The sequence below is a fragment of the Euprymna scolopes genome, unplaced genomic scaffold (assembly GCF_053919585.1).
Source record: "Euprymna scolopes isolate OS-2025 unplaced genomic scaffold, ASM5391958v1 sca273, whole genome shotgun sequence".
NCBI classification, from domain to species: Eukaryota; Metazoa; Mollusca; class Cephalopoda; order Sepiida; family Sepiolidae; genus Euprymna; species Euprymna scolopes.
In genome coordinates, this window is record NW_027633295.1 from 20,589 (window position 1) to 39,362 (window position 18,774).

At 37.8% G+C, this 18,774-nt stretch overlaps 8 protein-coding genes across 8 annotated transcripts; 5 read left to right on the top strand and 3 right to left on the bottom strand.

Moving 5' to 3' along the window:
- Positions 1-867: 867 nt before the first annotated feature.
- On the top strand, positions 868-2,110 carry LOC145274165 (iron-sulfur cluster carrier protein-like). The gene is made up of 2 exons (XM_080127329.1): positions 868-917; positions 1,240-2,110. The coding sequence occupies exons 1-2, from the start codon at positions 868-870 to the stop codon at positions 2,108-2,110; spliced, it is 921 nt and encodes a 306-aa protein (XP_079983455.1).
- Positions 2,111-3,661: 1,551 nt separating this feature from the next.
- On the bottom strand, positions 3,662-4,771 carry LOC145274166 (alanine dehydrogenase-like). Its single transcript, XM_080127330.1, has one exon. The coding sequence runs from the start codon at positions 4,769-4,771 to the stop codon at positions 3,662-3,664; it is 1,110 nt and encodes a 369-aa protein (XP_079983456.1).
- A 538-nt stretch (positions 4,772-5,309) lies between these two features.
- Positions 5,310-6,128, top strand: LOC145274167 (tyrosine recombinase XerC-like). The gene has a single exon (XM_080127331.1). It carries the CDS (start codon positions 5,310-5,312, stop codon positions 6,126-6,128), a length of 819 nt encoding a protein of 272 aa, XP_079983457.1.
- Positions 6,129-6,148: 20 nt separating this feature from the next.
- Positions 6,149-7,369, top strand: LOC145274168 (putative cysteine desulfurase). Its single transcript, XM_080127332.1, has one exon. The coding sequence runs from the start codon at positions 6,149-6,151 to the stop codon at positions 7,367-7,369; it is 1,221 nt and encodes a 406-aa protein (XP_079983458.1).
- Positions 7,370-10,555: 3,186 nt separating this feature from the next.
- LOC145274169 (sulfite dehydrogenase subunit A-like) lies at positions 10,556-13,504 on the top strand. Its single transcript, XM_080127333.1, has one exon. The coding sequence runs from the start codon at positions 10,556-10,558 to the stop codon at positions 13,502-13,504; it is 2,949 nt and encodes a 982-aa protein (XP_079983459.1).
- A 23-nt stretch (positions 13,505-13,527) lies between these two features.
- Positions 13,528-14,280, top strand: LOC145274171 (sulfite dehydrogenase subunit B-like). The gene has a single exon (XM_080127334.1). The coding sequence runs from the start codon at positions 13,528-13,530 to the stop codon at positions 14,278-14,280; it is 753 nt and encodes a 250-aa protein (XP_079983460.1).
- A 1,419-nt stretch (positions 14,281-15,699) lies between these two features.
- On the bottom strand, positions 15,700-16,740 carry LOC145274172 (uncharacterized). Its single transcript, XM_080127335.1, has one exon. The coding sequence runs from the start codon at positions 16,738-16,740 to the stop codon at positions 15,700-15,702; it is 1,041 nt and encodes a 346-aa protein (XP_079983461.1).
- Positions 16,741-16,807: 67 nt separating this feature from the next.
- Positions 16,808-18,226, bottom strand: LOC145274173 (putative mannose-1-phosphate guanylyltransferase). The gene has a single exon (XM_080127336.1). It carries the CDS (start codon positions 18,224-18,226, stop codon positions 16,808-16,810), a length of 1,419 nt encoding a protein of 472 aa, XP_079983462.1.
- Positions 18,227-18,774: the final 548 nt, after the last annotated feature.

Genomic DNA, 18,774 nt, shown 5'->3' on the forward strand with positions numbered 1-18,774 from the left:
CAGAAAGGAATCCATATCCTGGGTGTATCGCATTAGAGTGAGTCACCTCAGCCGCCGCAATAATAGCTGGTACGTGCAAATAACTTTTTGTTGCCGGTGCCGGACCAATACAAACAGTCTCATCAGCTAATAAAACATGCTTTAAATTTCTATCAATATCTGAATGTATGGCTACTGTTTTTATGCCTAACTCTTTAGCAGCTCTCAATATGCGTAGGGCTATTTCACCTCGATTAGCAATCAATAATTTGTCGTACATGAGAATGAAAAATTTATAATAAGTGCGTTATTCAATAACAAAAAGTGGTTGATCATGTTCAACAGGCTGTGAATTCTCAACCAATATTTTAGTTACCTTACCAGTTTTTTCTGCAGTGATTTGATTCATGATTTTCATTGCCTCAATAATGCACAATGTATCACCTGCATTAACTTTATCACCAACCTTAATATAGGGTGCCTGCTCTGGAGAAGCCGATTCATAATATGTGCCAACCATGGGAGAACGAACAATATGACCAGAAAACTCTATCGCTTCTTCTGAACTCTCATTAGATTCTGTGGTTACAGAACTTTGAGCTATCGGAGGCACAGTAGGGGTTGCTATCACTGGAGTAGAGGTATGAGACATTACATTATTTACCCCTCCTCTCAGAATACGGATATTTTCTTCTCCACTAGCGATTTCAATCTCTGAAATATCAGATTCCTCAATCAACTCAATGATTTTTTTTACTTTGCGAATGTCCATATAAGATATATATTATTTAGAAAGTGAATTTATTGATACGAAAAACTTTTCTAAATTATAACCCGTGATTTGAAAATAACAATAAAATAGCAAAAAATTCATAAAAAAACCTTTATATGACGATAACGTTAATATTTCTTATATCGAGAAAAGTCCTGATAGTATGGTAAAATTGAACTGAAATTTTTATTATTTTTTAACAAAAATTAAGCAAATATTCTAGAACTTGTGAACAACTCAACACCTTCTCATTCCCCTCAAGAAAAAACAATACTTAACGCCCTTTCTTCAATCCATATTGAAGAGCTTAGCACGACCCTACAAACAAACAAATCCATCGCTATCACCATTGAAAATAATGACAACTCGACTCACAGCATAGGGATTAATATTAAATTTGCTTATGCCAATAAATCCCAACATCACACACTTTCTGCACAAATTTCCAAGTGCCTATCTTCTATTGATTTACCACCTGTTAATATCAGCATTGAATCTCAAATCAAACGTCATCAAATACAAAGTGGTGCAAAAGGCTTACCAAATATCAAAAACATCATTGCAGTTGGCTCAGGAAAAGGAGGTGTTGGAAAATCGACTGTTTCAGTAAATGTCGCTCGTGCCTTAAGCCAAGAAGGTGCATCAGTAGGACTATTAGATGCTGATATTTACGGACCAAGCATTCCGACAATGTTGGGAATCCATGAACGCCCAACCAGTCCTGATGGCAAAACCATGACACCTCTCAAATCAGGTGATTTACAAACCATGTCTATCGGTTTTCTCACCGAACAAGATACTCCTATGATTTGGCGAGGTCCCATTGTTACCAACACGCTCAAGCAATTGCTCAGTGAAACTAACTGGGGAGAGTTAGATTATCTAATTATTGATCTTCCGCCTGGTACTGGAGATACTCAATTAACCTTAGCACAAAACATACCTGTGAGTGGTGCCATCATCGTCACTACCCCACAAAATGTCGCTCTTGCCGATGCACGAAAAGCCATTCGCATGTTTGAAAAAGTCAATATTCACACATTAGGAATAGTTGAAAACATGAGCTATTTCATCTGTCCACACTGCAATCAAAATAGCCATATTTTTCAATCAAAAGGGGGTAATACCCTTGCACAAGATTATATGGTAAACTTTCTTGGAGAAATTCCTCTAAATGAGCAAATCTGTGAATCGATGGATAAAGGAAAGCTGTTGCAAAACATACATAATCACAATCAACAAGCCTTTCTATTTGAGCATTATCAAAAAATTGCCCGTAAAGCTAGTGCCCTACTTTCTCAACAACCAAACGATTTCACTGCAAAGATGCCAACAGTTGAAATTAAAAGTCTGCATTAGTAATTAATAATACACTTAACTACACTATGACAATATGTTCTGATAAATGGATTAATAGCATGGCCGAAGAAAAACACATGATTTCGCCATTTGAACCTCAACAAATCAAAGTCAATGAGCAAGGAAAACGCCTCATCTCTTATGGTACTTCAAGCTACGGTTATGATGTACGCTGTGCAGAAGAATTTAAAATCTTTACAAACATTAACTCAGCAACAGTTGATCCAAAAAATTTCAACAACAATAGTTTCGTTGATTTTTCTGGAGCTGAATGCATTATTCCTCCTAACTCTTTTGCCTTAGCAAGAACCGTGGAATATTTTAAAATACCTCGTGATGTATTAGTAGTTTGTTTAGGTAAATCAACTTATGCCCGTTGTGGCATTATTGTTAATGTCACACCCTTGGAACCTGAATGGGAAGGACATGTCACCTTAGAATTTTCCAACACCACACCACTACCAGCAAAAATTTACGCTAATGAAGGCGTCGCACAGATGCTCTTTTTCAAATCAGATGATGGTTGCCAAACCTCCTATGCTGACCGACAAGGAAAATATATGGCACAAACTGGCGTAACTCTACCTAAAGCCTAAAAAACCCCTATTATTTTTCTACTAAAAAGAAAAGTTTTTTTAAATTATTTGTTACATCAAAATCTTTTAATAAAGTAAACATCACACCCAAGAGAATCATCAACGCACCAATTACCTCAGTGCTATGTAGTGTTGTACCCCATAAAAACCATTGCCAACAAGCGGTCATCACAGGAGCCATCATCGTATAAAGTAGAGCCGTTCCCATAGGAATATATCTCAAAGAAGAAGTAATAAAATAACGAGCTCCTACCGGCCCACATATAGCAGAAATAATAACCAACATCCAAGCATATGCAGTCAAATCTTTCAACCTCTCTATATCTAACCATAAAATTAATAACAATGCCATAAATAATAGTCGATAAAAGTTCATTGTTAATGCACCAACATAACGTAGACTAGCTTTAGAAAAAACGAGCATTAATGCAAATGAGAATGATGATAACAAGGTAATAAAAATCGCATGTAATAACAACTCATTAATAAAAAAAACTCCTCCTTGCAAAAAAAATAATCCAACCATAGAAAGGACAACAGCAATCACCACAGCTATGGTAATTTTTTCAGCAAAAAAAACCGCTCCCAAAATCGCCACAAAAATGAGTTCCGTACGTTGAATGGTTAATGAAATTGCTGGCTCTAGCATCTGTAGAGATTGCATGTAAAAGCCATTACCTAATAGTGAGGTAGTACCCACAAGAATAATCACTAGCCAAGTTTTTTTAGGCAAGTTCAAGCGTGAGGGCTTCATTGCCATGGGAACAAAAGAAATGAACAAGGAAACAATAACTAGAGCTAAGACGCTCAACAACCATTCATGTAATCTACCTAACTCACGAAAAGCAAGTGGAAAAATACTCGATAAGAAGGTTGCTAAAAAAGCAAATAAAAAACCCTTCTGATTATTACTCAAAAGGGTCCTTTTTAAATATTGCTAATAATTTATCTATGTTCACGATAGCTGTTTGGGATTTTGATATTCAAAACCTAATGCTTCAGCAACAAAGGGATTAGTCACTTTCCCATCATAAATATTTAAACCATTTAACAAATGTTGATTATCCTTAAATGCCTCAATGCCTTGATTGGCTAACATTAAACCATAAGAAAGTGTTGCATTATTTAGTGCATAAGTTGATGTACGTGGTACAGCACCGGGCATATTAGCCACACAATAATGCACCACCCCGTCTTCAACAAAAGTTGGTTCGCTATGGGTGGTCGCCACCGATGTTTCAAAACATCCACCCTGATCAATTGCCACATCCACCAAACAACTACCTTGTTTCATATCTGAAAGCATAGTTTTAGAAACTAATTTTGGTGCTTTAGCACCAGGTATCAAAACTGCACCAATCACGGCATCTGCTTGCTTAATTTCTGCCAAAACAGAATCAAGACTAGAATATCGTGTACGCACTCGTCCATTGAAAAAATCATCCAATTCACGCAAACGGGGAAGAGAACGATCTAAAATAGTCACCTCAGCACCAATACCAACTGCCATTTTGGCCGCTTGTGTACCAACTACACCACCACCGATAACGACAACACGACCAGCAACCACTCCGGGGACTCCTCCAAGCAACAATCCCTCACCAGCACTTTCTTTTTCCAAACAACGTGCCGCTGCTTGAATAGACAATCGACCTGCCACCTCAGACATAGGTGCTAATAGAGGTAGCCCGCCATTTTCATCCGTAATTGTTTCATATGCAACTGCTGTACATCCAGAATTAATCAATCCTTCAGTTTGTGGCAAATCAGCTGCCAAATGCAAATATGTATATAAAATCTGCCCTTTTCTTAACTGCTTCCATTCACTAGGCTGTGGTTCCTTAACTTTCACGATCATATCTGCACTTGCAAACACTTTCTCAGCACTATCAATAATAGTTGCCCCCACATCAATATATTCTTGATCACTGATACCAACACCTAAACCTGCTGATTTTTCAATAAGCACTTCATGACCATGATGTACATATTCCCTAACGCTACTGGGAACCAAACCAACACGATACTCATTTGCTTTAATTTCTTTAGGGCAACCTACTTTCATAATAACTCCTTATACCAAGATTTCTAATAAAAAAAGTTCAACAAAAACAAATACAACAAAAATGCACTACAAAACTAGCATCAAAATCCCTCTTGACAGGACCTATTATAACGGTACAACTGCTAAAAACCAACCATCATTAAAAACAAATACAATGTTATAATTGCACGCAGTGGCACGTTTTTATTTATCATAATTTTCTTTGCGAACTTTGAGCGACAGATCGTTAATTAAACCTATAGAAAAATTAAATACCCTACCTCACTATTTGAGCGGTGAGACAGGGAGTAATCGTAGTCAAATTTCTACACAACAAATTCATGCAAACAATGATTTTCAAGCTCTTAGTGCTTGGTTGCGACGTTATGATGAATCACCACAAACCTTCCGCTCCTATCGTAAAGAAATTGAAAGGCTCTACACTTGGTGTTTACAATCCAAACAAAAGCCATTTTCTAGTTTAAATGTCGAAGATATTCAAGATTACTTAAAATTTCTCGCTAAGCCAACTCCCTATGATTATTGGTGCGGACCACGTATGCCACGCACAAGCCTGGACTGGAAACCCTTTGAAGGTGCTTTGAGTGAAGCCAGTAGAAAACAAACTCTCACGATTATTGGAGCATGTTTTTCGTTTTTAGTTGATGCAGGCTATTTATCTGGCAACCCCGTTAAGCTTCTCAGTAAATCTAGCCGGCCAAAGCCCTATAATGCGGCTAATGTAGAGCGCTATCTTGATAAAGAAATATGGCAACTTTTTTGGCAACATTTATTACAAGAAAATCCAGAAACAGCTCAACAACATGCTCATTTTGAACGTAATCTTTTTATTTTCAGTCTGCTTTATTTACAAAGCCCACGTGCCAGTGAAGTCGTTTCACATAGTATGAACAGCATCCAAAACCAACACAATAAATGGTGGTGGATTATCACTGGAAAAGGAGGAAAAACTCAGCGTATCCCATGGAAAGATGAAAGCATGGAAGCACTTATGCGTTATCGTGAATTTAGGGGACTACATCCGCATCCATCATCAACTGACCATGCACCCCTAGTTGCCACCTTGAAAGGAGAACGATATATCACTGCAGATATGCTCTACAAAATAGTCAAAAAAAAAGTGAAAGACATTAGTCAACTAATAGAATGTGATTACCCCGAATACGCCAAGAAACTTAGCCTTGCCTCTACCCACTGGTTTCGCCACACTTCACTAACTCATCAAGCAGATGATGGCATTGACTTGCGCTACTTGCAAGCCATTGCTCGTCATGAAAGCATTGATACCACTCAACGATACCTGCATGTAGAGGCTGATACTTTTCATGATACAGTTAATCGCCAGAACTTAAAATAGCACCACACCTAATCCTATTCATGTACCAACACCATTTCCCTGCTGTTTATAACAACAAACAACGCCATTTCTTTGATAACGCCTCCACTACCCAGTATTGCACAACAGCTATTGAAACCACTTCTATGCTAGATAATTTACCACGATCAAATATTACTCGTGGCATCTATAAAGAAGCAGAAATAATCAGTGAATACTACGAACAAGCTCGCCAAACTATTGCCAAGCTAATCGGTGCAAAAGCACATGAGATTATATTCTGTCGTGGTACAACAGAAGCTTTAAATATCAGTGCACGTTGTTTGACTGAAAATCTAAAAAAAAACCAAGCTGTCCTAATCACTGATGCTGAGCATCATAGCAATTTTCTTCCTTGGATAGAACTCTGTAAACAAAAAAATTTACAATTATATCGCCTACCAGTTGATACTAACGGAGCAATTGACTTATCACAATTAACAAATTTTGAAGATAAAAATATTGCCATTTTATCCATCACACACTGCTCGAATGTAACAGGGGTAATCAGCGATATTTCATTGATTAAAAAATGGTGTATACGTAATAATATAATCCTAGTTGTGGATGGTGCACAAATGATTCAACATGATATTCCTAACGTATCAAACTTAGATGCGGATGTTTATTGTTTCTCAGGGCATAAGGTGTTTGCTAGCAGTGGCATTGGCGTATTATATGCCAAGGAAAAGCTATTAGAAAAATGGCAACCTATCATGTGGGGTGGTGGTATGGTATTAGACATGCCTATGCTAAATAGTTCTGAACTGGATAATTCTTGGCTAAAAATACCACAAAAATTTGAAGCAGGGACACCACCATATCAACAAGCTATTATTCTTTCTCACACCTTGAAGTGGCTTGCATCTTTAGACCAACAAGCCTTACATAAACATCACCAATCCCTTTTAAAAAAAACCAATACATTACTACAAAAATACAGCTTTATTGACATCATTCATCACTCAAATTTACCACGTCATCCCATCTTCGCTTTTAATATACATCATCTCCACCCACATGATGCTGCTCACCTATTTAATGAATTGGGCTTCTGTTTAAGAGCTGGACACCACTGTGCTAAACCACTGATGAAAAGTCTACATATCCATGCTTGCCTACGCATCAGTCTATCTTGTTATAACACCCTTGAAGAATTAGACTTATTTGAAGATGCCTTAAAAACCATTTACCAACATAGTCAGAAATTTCTAACTTGCTGAGAGGATTTGAGAATTGATGAATTTAATACCATCTTTACTCATTTTCACCTACACCAATCTACTTCAAAGTCACATCACTACAGTGCATTTATTTTTACCCAAAAGCATCTTTACTCTATTTCACTATTCACTCAAAATACAAAATAAAGTACAATACTTTCATAGCCATAGCGTGATGTCGTGTGTAGCATATGTCAGACCTTAAATCGGTATGTCATGATCAATTCATTCGTATAGTAAATAAGGCTAAAGAAATCTATGCAATGCACCTAACAATACGCTTTAAAAAATTAACTTGAAAAATAGATTAAAAAATAAATAAGACGTAATATGTGTTGGAGTGGTGAGGCATCGTTAGTAGCAGGCAGTGTGGGTATGGGGTTTAGTTTGTATTCAGCCTACAAAAAAGAACCCATTAGTTTATGGGGAACTTTAGGTTATTTTTCATTAATGGAATTACTACAGGGCTACACCTATTCTGTTATTGACAACCACCTACTGCTATCTAATCAAATTGCTACCCTTTTAGGGTTTTTACACATTGCATTTCAGCCATTTTTTGCCAACGCCCTATCTATGTACTTTATTCCGAGCGGTGTACGGCAAAAAATTGCCCCTTGGGTATACACTTTCTGTTTCATTACGACAATTATTTTATTAATTAAAATGTATCCATTTCCAAGTGCTACCATGTGTACGGTAGGAAGTGTTTTGTGCGGTGAGAACTTGGGTTCAGTTTCAGGAAGTTGGCATATTGCTTGGGAATTGCCACTAAACGGTTTAATGTTGTTAGACTATGGTTTTTTAGAAATTGGTTTGGCTCCACTGCTGTTTACCATGGCTATGTTTGGTTTACCATTATTATATGGTTCATGGAGATTCACGCTATACCATGCATTATTTGGACCATTTCTTGCTTTTTTAACAACCAGCAATCCTAATGAATGGCCCGCTGTTTGGTGCTTATTATCCATTGCCTTTTTGTTAATTGTTGCCAAAACCCCTGTCAGGAGAATTATGCATGTTAAAAACTGGTTTCTATGGAAAAAATTAATTGCCTAAAAATCAAAGAGAAATACATAAGCAAAAACGTTAAAATTCTCAAGAAACACTCTGCTCTTGTCTCATTTGAGAATCAAATAACCTAGTAAAACGTGCTACCCATCTATCTTTTCACACACCAACTTAATAAGATAGGCAACTAATCATAAAATCAATGTAAGTGTTATATTAATGAGTTGACTTCACGAAATTAAGAGGCTAATAATGTGAAAAGCTCTGAACAAACCCATTATAATTGATAATGGGATTCCTAATTACTTAAGTAATTCTTAAAGTTTATCTAAAAAAAACAGATTAAATATGGAGAAAAAAATATGTCTAAAGTTAAAATGACGCCAAGTGAGGCATTTGTTGAAACTATGGTGGCAAACGGTGTCACAGATATTTATGGTATTATGGGCTCAGCGTTCATGGATGCCATGGATATTTTTGCCCCAGCTGGCATTCGTTTTATACCTGTTGTACATGAACAGGGAGCTGCTCACATGGCAGATGGATACTCCCGTGCAAGTGGTCGTCATGGTGTTGTTATTGGTCAAAATGGTCCAGGAATCAGTAACTGCGTAACAGCAATTGCTGCTGCATATTGGGCACACAGTCCAGTGGTCATGATTACTCCTGAAACAGGTACGATGGGCATGGGACTAGGTGGTTTCCAAGAAGCTAATCAGTTACCTATGTTCCAAGAATTCACCAAGTACCAAGGACACGTCAACAATCCAAAACGTATGGCAGAAATTACTGGACGTTGCTTTGATCGTGCGATGTCTGAAATGGCACCTTCACAACTCAATATTCCACGTGATTACTTCTACGGTGAAATTGAAGCTGAGATTCCTGAACCAATCGTCATTGATCGTGGTGCAGGTGGCGAACAATCACTTAATGATGCTGCGGATTTATTAGCCAATGCCAAATTTCCTGTTATTATCTCAGGTGGTGGCGTAGTTTTCGCTGATGGCGTTGAAGAATGTAAAGCTCTTGCCGAAAGAATTGGAGCTCCAGTTGTAAACAGCTACCTACATAATGACTCCTTCCCAGCAAGTCACCCATTGTGGTGTGGTCCGCTTGGTTATCAAGGTTCAAAAGCCGCAATGAAACTGATGTCAAAAGCAGATGTAGTATTAGCTCTTGGTTCAAGATTAGGACCATTCGGAACGCTACCTCAACATGGGCTAGACTACTGGCCAACTAGTGCTAAAATCATCCAAGTGGATACTGACCATAAGATGCTTGGTCTTGTTAAGAAAGTTACAGTAGGAATTTGTGGCGATGCTAAGGCCTCTGCTAAAGCTCTCCTTTCCCGACTACAAGATAGAACCCTTGCTTGCGATGAAACTCGTGATGCACGCAGTGCTGAAATTCAAAAAGAAAAACAAACATGGGAAAAAGAATTGGATGAATGGACTCATGAAAAAGATGATTTCAGCTTAGATATGATTGAAGAGCAAAATCAAGAAGCAGGAAGTTATCTCCATCCTCGTCAAGTCCTCCGTGAATTAGAAAAAGCTATGCCAGCTGATGTCATGGTCTCAACTGACATTGGAAACATTAACTCCGTTGCTAACAGTTACCTCCGCTTTGAAAGACCTCGTAGCTTCTTTGCAGCGATGAGTTTTGGTAACTGTGGTTATGCTTTTCCAACTATGATTGGTGCGAAGACTGCAGCACCAGATCGTCCTGGGATTTCCTATGCAGGTGATGGAGCTTGGGGAATGAGCATGCAAGAAACATTTACTTGTGTTCGCCATAACATACCCGTAACCGCTGTGGTATTCCACAACCGTCAATGGGGAGCTGAAAAGAAAAACCAAGTGGATTTCTATAACCGTCGCTTCACTGCTGCCGAATTAGAAAATGGTAGCTGGGCAGAAGTTGCCAAAGCAATGGGCGCAGAAGGTACTCGTGTTGATCGCTTAGAAGATGTTGGTACAGCTCTAAAAAGTGCTATTGATGCTCAAATGAACGACAAAAAAACGACTATTATCGAAATTATGTGTACTCGTGAATTGGGCGATCCATTCCGTCGCGATGCACTATCGAAACCAATACGTTTCTTAGATAAATATAAAGACTACGTGTAAGCCAAACTTACCAATAGACTTCATAATCTAGAGTTTAACTATGTCATTGAACCCTCTTTCGACTGTTGTCGAACAAGTTAACGTTACCCCTGTCATTGCTGATGAGGTGAAGAAAACTACTTGCTATATGTGTGCCTGTCGTTGTGGCATCAAGGTATACATGAAAAATGGCAAGGTGCGTTATATTGAAGGCAATCCTGATCACCCTGTGAATAAAGGTGTCTTATGTGCTAAGGGTTCAGCTGGCATTATGAATCACTACTCTCCTGCTCGCCTAACTTCTCCACTATTGAGAGTGGGTGAGCGAGGCAGTGGTGAGTTCAAAGAAATTAGTTGGGAAGAAGCTATAGACATTGCCACAGAATGGCTACAAACTACTCGCAATAAAGATCCAAAAAAATTAGCATTTTTTACCGGTCGTGATCAAAGCCAATCATTAACTGGTTGGTGGGCTGCTAAATATGGTACACATAATTTTGCAGCACATGGAGGATTTTGTTCAGTAAATATGGCAACTGCTGGTCTCTATACTCTTGGTGGTGCTTTTTGGGAATTTGGTGAGCCTGATTGGGAACGAACACGGTATTTTATGCTCTTTGGCGTCGCTGAAGATCATGACTCCAACCCAATTAAAATCGGCATGGGTAAGCTCAAAAACAAAGAAGATTGCAAAGTTGTTTCTGTTAACCCTGTCCGAACAGGCTACTCTGCCATCGCTGATGAGTGGCTTGCTCTTAAACCAGGCACAGATGGTTTGCTTATTTTTTCTCTCATTCATGAACTCCTGAAAGCAGATAAGATTGATTTGCCCTTTCTAGTTCGTTATACCAATGCCAGTTGGTTGGTTATTGATGCTGAAAATACAGCAAAGCATGGATTATTTGCACGAAATGATGAGCAACAACCTCTGGTATATGATACAGATAGTCAAACCTTCATTCCTGCTGAACAATGTGAAAAACCAGCACTAACGGGAAGCTATAAATTAGCAGATGGAAGCACGGCTGTTCCTGTATTTGAATTGATGGTCAAACGCTATGCCGATGATCAATATGCGGCGGAAAATACCGCTGAAGAAATTGGCATATCAGTAAGTACAATTAAACGATTGGCTGCTGAAATTGCAGAGGCTGCTTTTGAAAATGAAATAACAATTGATCAAGAGTGGGTAGATTATCGTGGCAAAAAACACAGCAAAATCACTGGACGTCCAGTTAGTTTTCATTCAATGCGTGGTATATCGGCTCATTCAAATGGTTTTCACACTTGTCGTGCCTTGCACCTTCTACAGCTTATTCTTGGCAGTGTAGACGTGCCTGGTGGGTGGCGTTACAAAGCTCCTTATCCTAAGGAAATTCCACCACCACCAAAACCAACATCAGCAACTGGACAAACTAATGAATCACTACATGGCATGCCAATTGGCAACCCTCAATCTCCTAAGGACCTTATTATTGAAGAAGATGGTTCACCAAAAAGGCTAGATAAAGCCTATAGTTGGGAATTTCCTCTTGCTTCACATGGTTTGTTGCACATGGTACTACATAATGCTTGGAAAGGTGATCCCTATTCCGTTGATGTAGTGATGATGTACATGGCAAATATGGCATGGAATTCCTCCATGAATGTTAAGGATACTCTGCACTATCTCACCGACAAGGACGAACAAGGAAATTACAAGATACCTAAATTTATCTATAGCGATGCCTATTATTCAGAAACCATTCCTTATGCTGATCTTGTCTTACCGGACACAACTTATTTAGAGCGTTATGATTGTATTTCCTTACTTGATCGTCCTATCTCTAATGCTGAGGGACCAGGTGATGCCATTCGTGTACCAATAGAAGAGCCAGATCGTGATGTTCGCCCATTTCAAGAAGTATTAATTGAGTTAGGAGCTCGTTTAAAGTTACCTGGTTTTGTCAATGACAATGGTGAACCCTTGTATAATGGCTACGACGACTATATCATTAACCACCAAAGAGCACCAGGTGTTGGACCACTTGCCGGCTGGCGATTGGATGATGAGGGTAATATTACTCACGGTAAAGGCAATCCTAACCCTAACCAAATCGAAGAATATAAGAAAAATGGATGCTTTTGGTCTGAAGAAATTTCTCTTGACAAACAATTCTACAAGCACTCTAACCAAGCCTATTTAACATATGCTAAAAATATGGGGTGGATACAAAGTGACAAGCCCATTGTAATGCAACTCTACAGTGAAGTCATGCAAAAGTTTCGCCTCAGTGCTCAAGGATTAATTGATCCTCAACCACCTCAAGAACACAGAGAACGAGTTGAAACTTACTTTGATCCTTTTCCTATTTGGTATGAACCGTTCGAACAACAACTCATTGATAAAGAGGAATACCCCCTACAAGCGATTACTCAACGCCCTATGCATATGTATCATTCTTGGGGGTCGCAAAATGCTTGGTTACGTCAGATAACGAATCGCAATTTTCTTTACCTACATCCAGAACTTGCCAAACAACATGACATACAAGATGGTGATTGGATATGGTTAGAAAGTCATCACGGAAAAATTAAAGCTCCTGTTAAAATTATGTTGGGTACCAATAAGGATACTATTTGGACTTGGAATGCAATTGGCAAGCGTAAAGGAGCATGGGAATTAGATAACAACTCCCCTGAATTTAAACAAGGATTTTTGTTAAATCATCTTATTTCAGAACTCCTACCACAAAAAGAAAGTGGATTTCGCTATGCTAACTCTGATCCTGTAACTGGGCAAGCTGCATGGTATGATTTACGTGTACGCATTAGAAAATGTACAGAAAAAGAACAAAATGAGAGCGATAAAACAGTTTATCCTCTCTTCCCACCAATAAATAAAAAACCTATACAAACTGATACCAAACGTTCAGTATCTCAATTTGGTAAAGATCTTAAAGCTCAACCTAAAAATGCTCAACCTAAACCGATAAAAGAGTGGATTGGTATAAATAAAAACCACTCATAATTCTTACTTTATTAAGATAGATAATGACAACTATTCCAAAACATACTGAAAAAAAGCTCGGACTAGTAATTGACCTTGATACCTGTGTAGGGTGTCATGCCTGCGTAGTGAATTGCAAAGAATGGAATACAAGTGGGCACATGGCACCATTAACCGATCTCAATCCACAGCAAGAAGATCCAGATGGTGTATGGTTTAATCGTGTACATTCCTATGAGATTGCCCAAGAGATTAATGGTGAACAATTTAGTCAAACTGTTCATTTTCCAAAATCTTGCTTACACTGTGAAAATCCACCATGTGTAACCGTTTGTCCAACTGGTGCATCATACAAAAGAGATGAAGATGGCATTGTATTAGTCAATATGGATACTTGTATAGGTTGTAAACTCTGCTCATGGGCATGCCCCTACGGTGCTAGAGAGTTTGACCAAGTTGAAGGTGTCATGAAAAAATGCACCTTATGTGTGGATCGCATTTATAACCCTAATTTACCCGAAAGTAGCCGTGTACCTGCTTGTGTATCTACCTGCCCAGCAGGAGCAAGAAGCTTTGGTGACTTTAGTGATGAAAATTCAAAGGTTTCAACCCTAGTGAGAGAACGAGGAGGCTATGAGTTAATGCCTGAACAAGATTGTCAACCAGTAAATCGCTACTTACCTCCTCGCCCTAAACAACATCAACGAAAAGACAGTATTGCCCCACTCTCTCAAGCTGAAAGTAATACAGAAAAATTACTAAACCGCTGGGCAAAAAAACTGGCTCAAAACGCTTAAATTAATTATGCATCCTGCCGCTTCCGTTATTCTTTTTACCACTAGCACTGGCTTTGGTTATGGTCTTTTGATATGGCTTAGTATAAGCTTAAATATCTCAGAATCTACCGCATTTACCCCTACTCAAATCCTAATTATTATTGGTACGGCATTATCGCTTATCAGTTTTGGATTAATCTCTTCAACATGGCATTTAGGACACCCTGAAAGAGCATGGCGAGCCATGAGCCAATGGCGTACATCTTGGCTTTCACGTGAAGGAGTACTGGCTGTATTAGTTTACCCACCTGCCTTGCTTATGATGTACTATAGCTATTACTGGGAAGCCAACATAGTTTCACTACTAAGCATTATTGTCGCACTATTAAGTATCATTACTGTTTATTGCACAGCCATGATTTATGCCTCATTAAAATCAATTCCAGCTTGGCACAATCCGTGGACCATATCAGGATATCTACTTTATAGTCTTGCAACAGGCGGCGTATTATTTTATTTCTTTGCCTCCATCTTTTCTCTTGAGGGTTATTTTTTTTCAGGAGTCAATTCTCTCCTTACCTTGCTAGTAATTATTATCATTATTTCATTAATAAACAAGTTAATGTATTTCCGATATATTAAGAATAATGACAATAAATATACAAAAGAAATGGCAGTAGGTTTAAAAGGTCAGATTAGCCCTCTAGACCCCCCGCATTCATCTGCAAACTACTTAATGAAGGAAATGGGCTTTGTGATTGCACGTAAGCAAGCTAATATTTTACGCCCTTTAGCGCTAATAGCTAGCTATATTGCACCAATTTTACTGATCAATCTTGTTAAGGCTAACCTCATGCCATCCGTATTGCTAAGCACCATTGCCTTGATAAGTTGTGCAATTGGCATTGTTTCTGAACGCTACTTATTTTTTGCCGAAGCAAAACACGTTGTCACCCTATACTATCGATAATCGTATCGTTAGTTTTTAGTCGCATCTACTCTTTTTTTTGTACAATTTGAGTCTTACATAAAAAGTCTATCATACTTTTTTTACCTTGATTAAAAAAGCAAGATAACCATGCAATAGGGGAAATTACACCCAATGCCATACGAATAACTACCTGTTTGTTACTAAGCTTTTTAGCTTGTAAAGTTGTTAATTCACTGTCCTCATCTATAAAATACAATTTCCATATATGCATAGCTGGAGTTTGCCCCTTATTCCAAAAATAACCATAATAGATGAGAATCCAACATAAATAATAGATGCTATGCAACCATGCTGGTATGACTTTACTCAGCGACAAAGCATGTAAACTTAATACAAAAGCAAAACCAACAATAAACAGTAAGGCAACAACAAAAAACAAATCATAGAGTATACAAAGCAGACGTACCCATATTGGACACGGATGAAATCTCACCTCATTCATTACTTATTTACTTATCTATTTGTTGTACACCCTTCTCAGCTCGCAAATCATTAAATACAAAAAGATTCGAGAAGAAAAAATTAAAGCCCATTCCAAGCATAACACCAGTGATAAGGGCAAGAATTTTATAATTACTAAAAAAATCAATATTAGTCGTTAATAATATGTAACTACCAGAGTTAATAGCAAAACCAACAAGAGAACTGCATACAAAACGTATCCATTGCTTTAATGGTTTATTTTGTGAGCGTTGATTAAAAGTAATACTGCGATTAAGCATCCAATTAGTGGTGACTGCAGGCCAAAAAGAAATCATGCGAGCCATCTGATGCTGTACCCCGAAATATTGCAGTGAGTAATAAAAAAATATATCCACTAAAAAACCAATGGAACCCACTCCACCAAACTGTACTAACTCAGCCCATGTTGCATATCGGTACTGATACAAACGACGCAAATGGCGAAGATAATTTAACTGCTCTTTAAAAGTTAGCTTACTCTCACCTTGGGTACGGTCCTGAAAGCCTATAGGATGCTCATAAATAGCATTAAAGCTTCCTTTAATTAAAATTTCTAAGGCAATTTTATAGCCAATAGGATTGAGTGTATGGATATCTGGCAAATCCTTTTTACGTAGTGCAAAAAAACCAGACATAGGATCACTAGCTTTTACCAATGGACGAGCTAAAATTGTTGCTACCCAAGAATTTAACCATCGCTTAAACCCCCAATCATCAGGAAGCGTTCCATCCTCTATATAACGTGATCCTAATACAAAATCATTATTTCCCATTTGCAATCTTTCGATCATAGGTAGCACCGCACTAACTGGATGTGACATATCTGCATCCATCACCACAAGATACTCTCCTCGTGCTTGATAAAGCCCATCAATAACCGATTCCGAAAGTCCACGAACTTTATTATGACGAACGATAATTTCTACAGGCATCGACTGACTATACTCAGCAACAATCTCTTCACTACCATCTTGTGATACATCATCCATAATCAACACTTCATATACTAAATCATTGGAAGCATCCATTAACCCAGCAATAGTCTCCAGTAAAATAGGTAAATTTTTTACCTCCTGATAAGTAGGAATAATAAAGCTAATCACGTCTATAAATATCTTCTATACGAACTATGTCATCCTCACCAAGATACGTACCATTTTGTATCTCAATAATCTGTAAGTCTTGATCCTGATCATTTGCTAAACGATGCACACTACCAAGTGGAATAAATGTCGATTGATTGGTGTGCAACTGAAATGTTTTTTCATCACACGTAACAGTTGCTGTACCATTCACCACTACCCAATGCTCCGAACGATAACGATGCTTTTGCAACGATAGTTTTGCTTGAGGATAAACATGAATACGTTTAACCTTAAAAGTCTCACTTTCTATTAATACCTCATACCATCCCCAAGGGCGATAACTCTGTGGTTGGACATGTGCCTTATCATTATCTATCTGCTTAAGGTAACTGACAATTTTTCCAACATCTTGTGTACGATCCTTAGTGGTTACCAATACCGAATCTCTTGTATCCACCACCACCATATTTTCCATACCAAGCAAACTAACCAAACGAGTTTTACTATACACAAAATTATTGCTTGAATCCACCGTAACCGCTTCACCTATTAAAGTATTGTTATCACTATCTTTAGGATAGAAATCCATCATCATATTAAATGATCCAACATCACTCCAACCAGCCCTAAAGGGTATTAATGCCCCTTTTTCTGTATGCTCCATCACCGCATAATCAATGGATATATCCTCCACTTGATTAAACGTTTTACCCAAACGAAAAAAATCCAAATCTCTTACTCCCTCAGCAATAGCATCACTCACCTGTTTCACTACATTTGGAATATATTTCTTTAGCTCACCCAACATAACCTTGGCATCAAACATAAAAATACCCGCATTCCAAAAATAATTTCCTTGCTCCATATATAATTTTGCTTTTTTGTTATCTGGTTTCTCAACAAAGCGATCAATTTTTAATACTTCTTGTGGCATCTTTTTAGATAAAGGCTCTGTGCATTGAATATACCCATATCCAGTTTCTGGACAGGTAGGTTGTACACCAAATGTAACAATATATCCCTCTTCTGCTACCCTTTCAGCCTGTCCTATAGCCTGATTAAAAGTTAAAATATTCTCTATATAATGGTCAGAGGGCAAAACTAATAAATTATTATCAATCTCTTCATTTCTTAACACAAATTCACAAGCCATAGCAATCGCTGCCGTAGTATTACGTGCACTTGGCTCTAATATAATATGTGCATGAACACCTATTTCAGCAAGTTGATGTGCAACAATAAAACGATGATTCTCATTAGTTAAGCAGATTAAATTTTGCAAAGAATGTGATTGATGTAATCGCTTGATTGTTTGCTGGAATAAAGACAACTCCTCATCTAATAGATTAAGATACTGTTTAGGATACTGGGTACGTGAAAGTGGCCATAAACGAGAGCCTATACCACCACAAAGAATGACTGGAGTCATGGATTAATTTTCTATTTTTTCATTAATATGTTCAACACGCAACTCATTAAATTCAATAAAATTCAGCACATGCTGATGTATCTCAGGAAAATTCTGACATAACGTTTCATCAAGCAAAAGACAACGCTCATTGTCAACCATAACAGGGTAAAGATAATCACAATACTGCATTCGATGATCTTCATCAAAACTTGCTACTACCGAGCACAATCGATCAATCCAATCACTTGGGCGAAATTTATTTCCCTCTACAGTAACGCCTTTAATTAATATCTTTTTTGTTTTCAACTTATATTAATATTAATAGAGAACAAGCCTATGGTGATGCTGTGATAGATAATCATATAAACTTATCAGAAAAATATACTATCAATTCTATTTACAATTGTTTAAAAAACCATCATCTACATAAAAAGATAAATTATCTCACAAAAATCCAACTCTGTAAAACTTATGTATGCTTGCCATGTGATGTTGCAGCGTAACTGATGGTTTTACAACAACCGTAATCTATAGTACAATTACTAGGTTTCTCCATGCTTTTATAT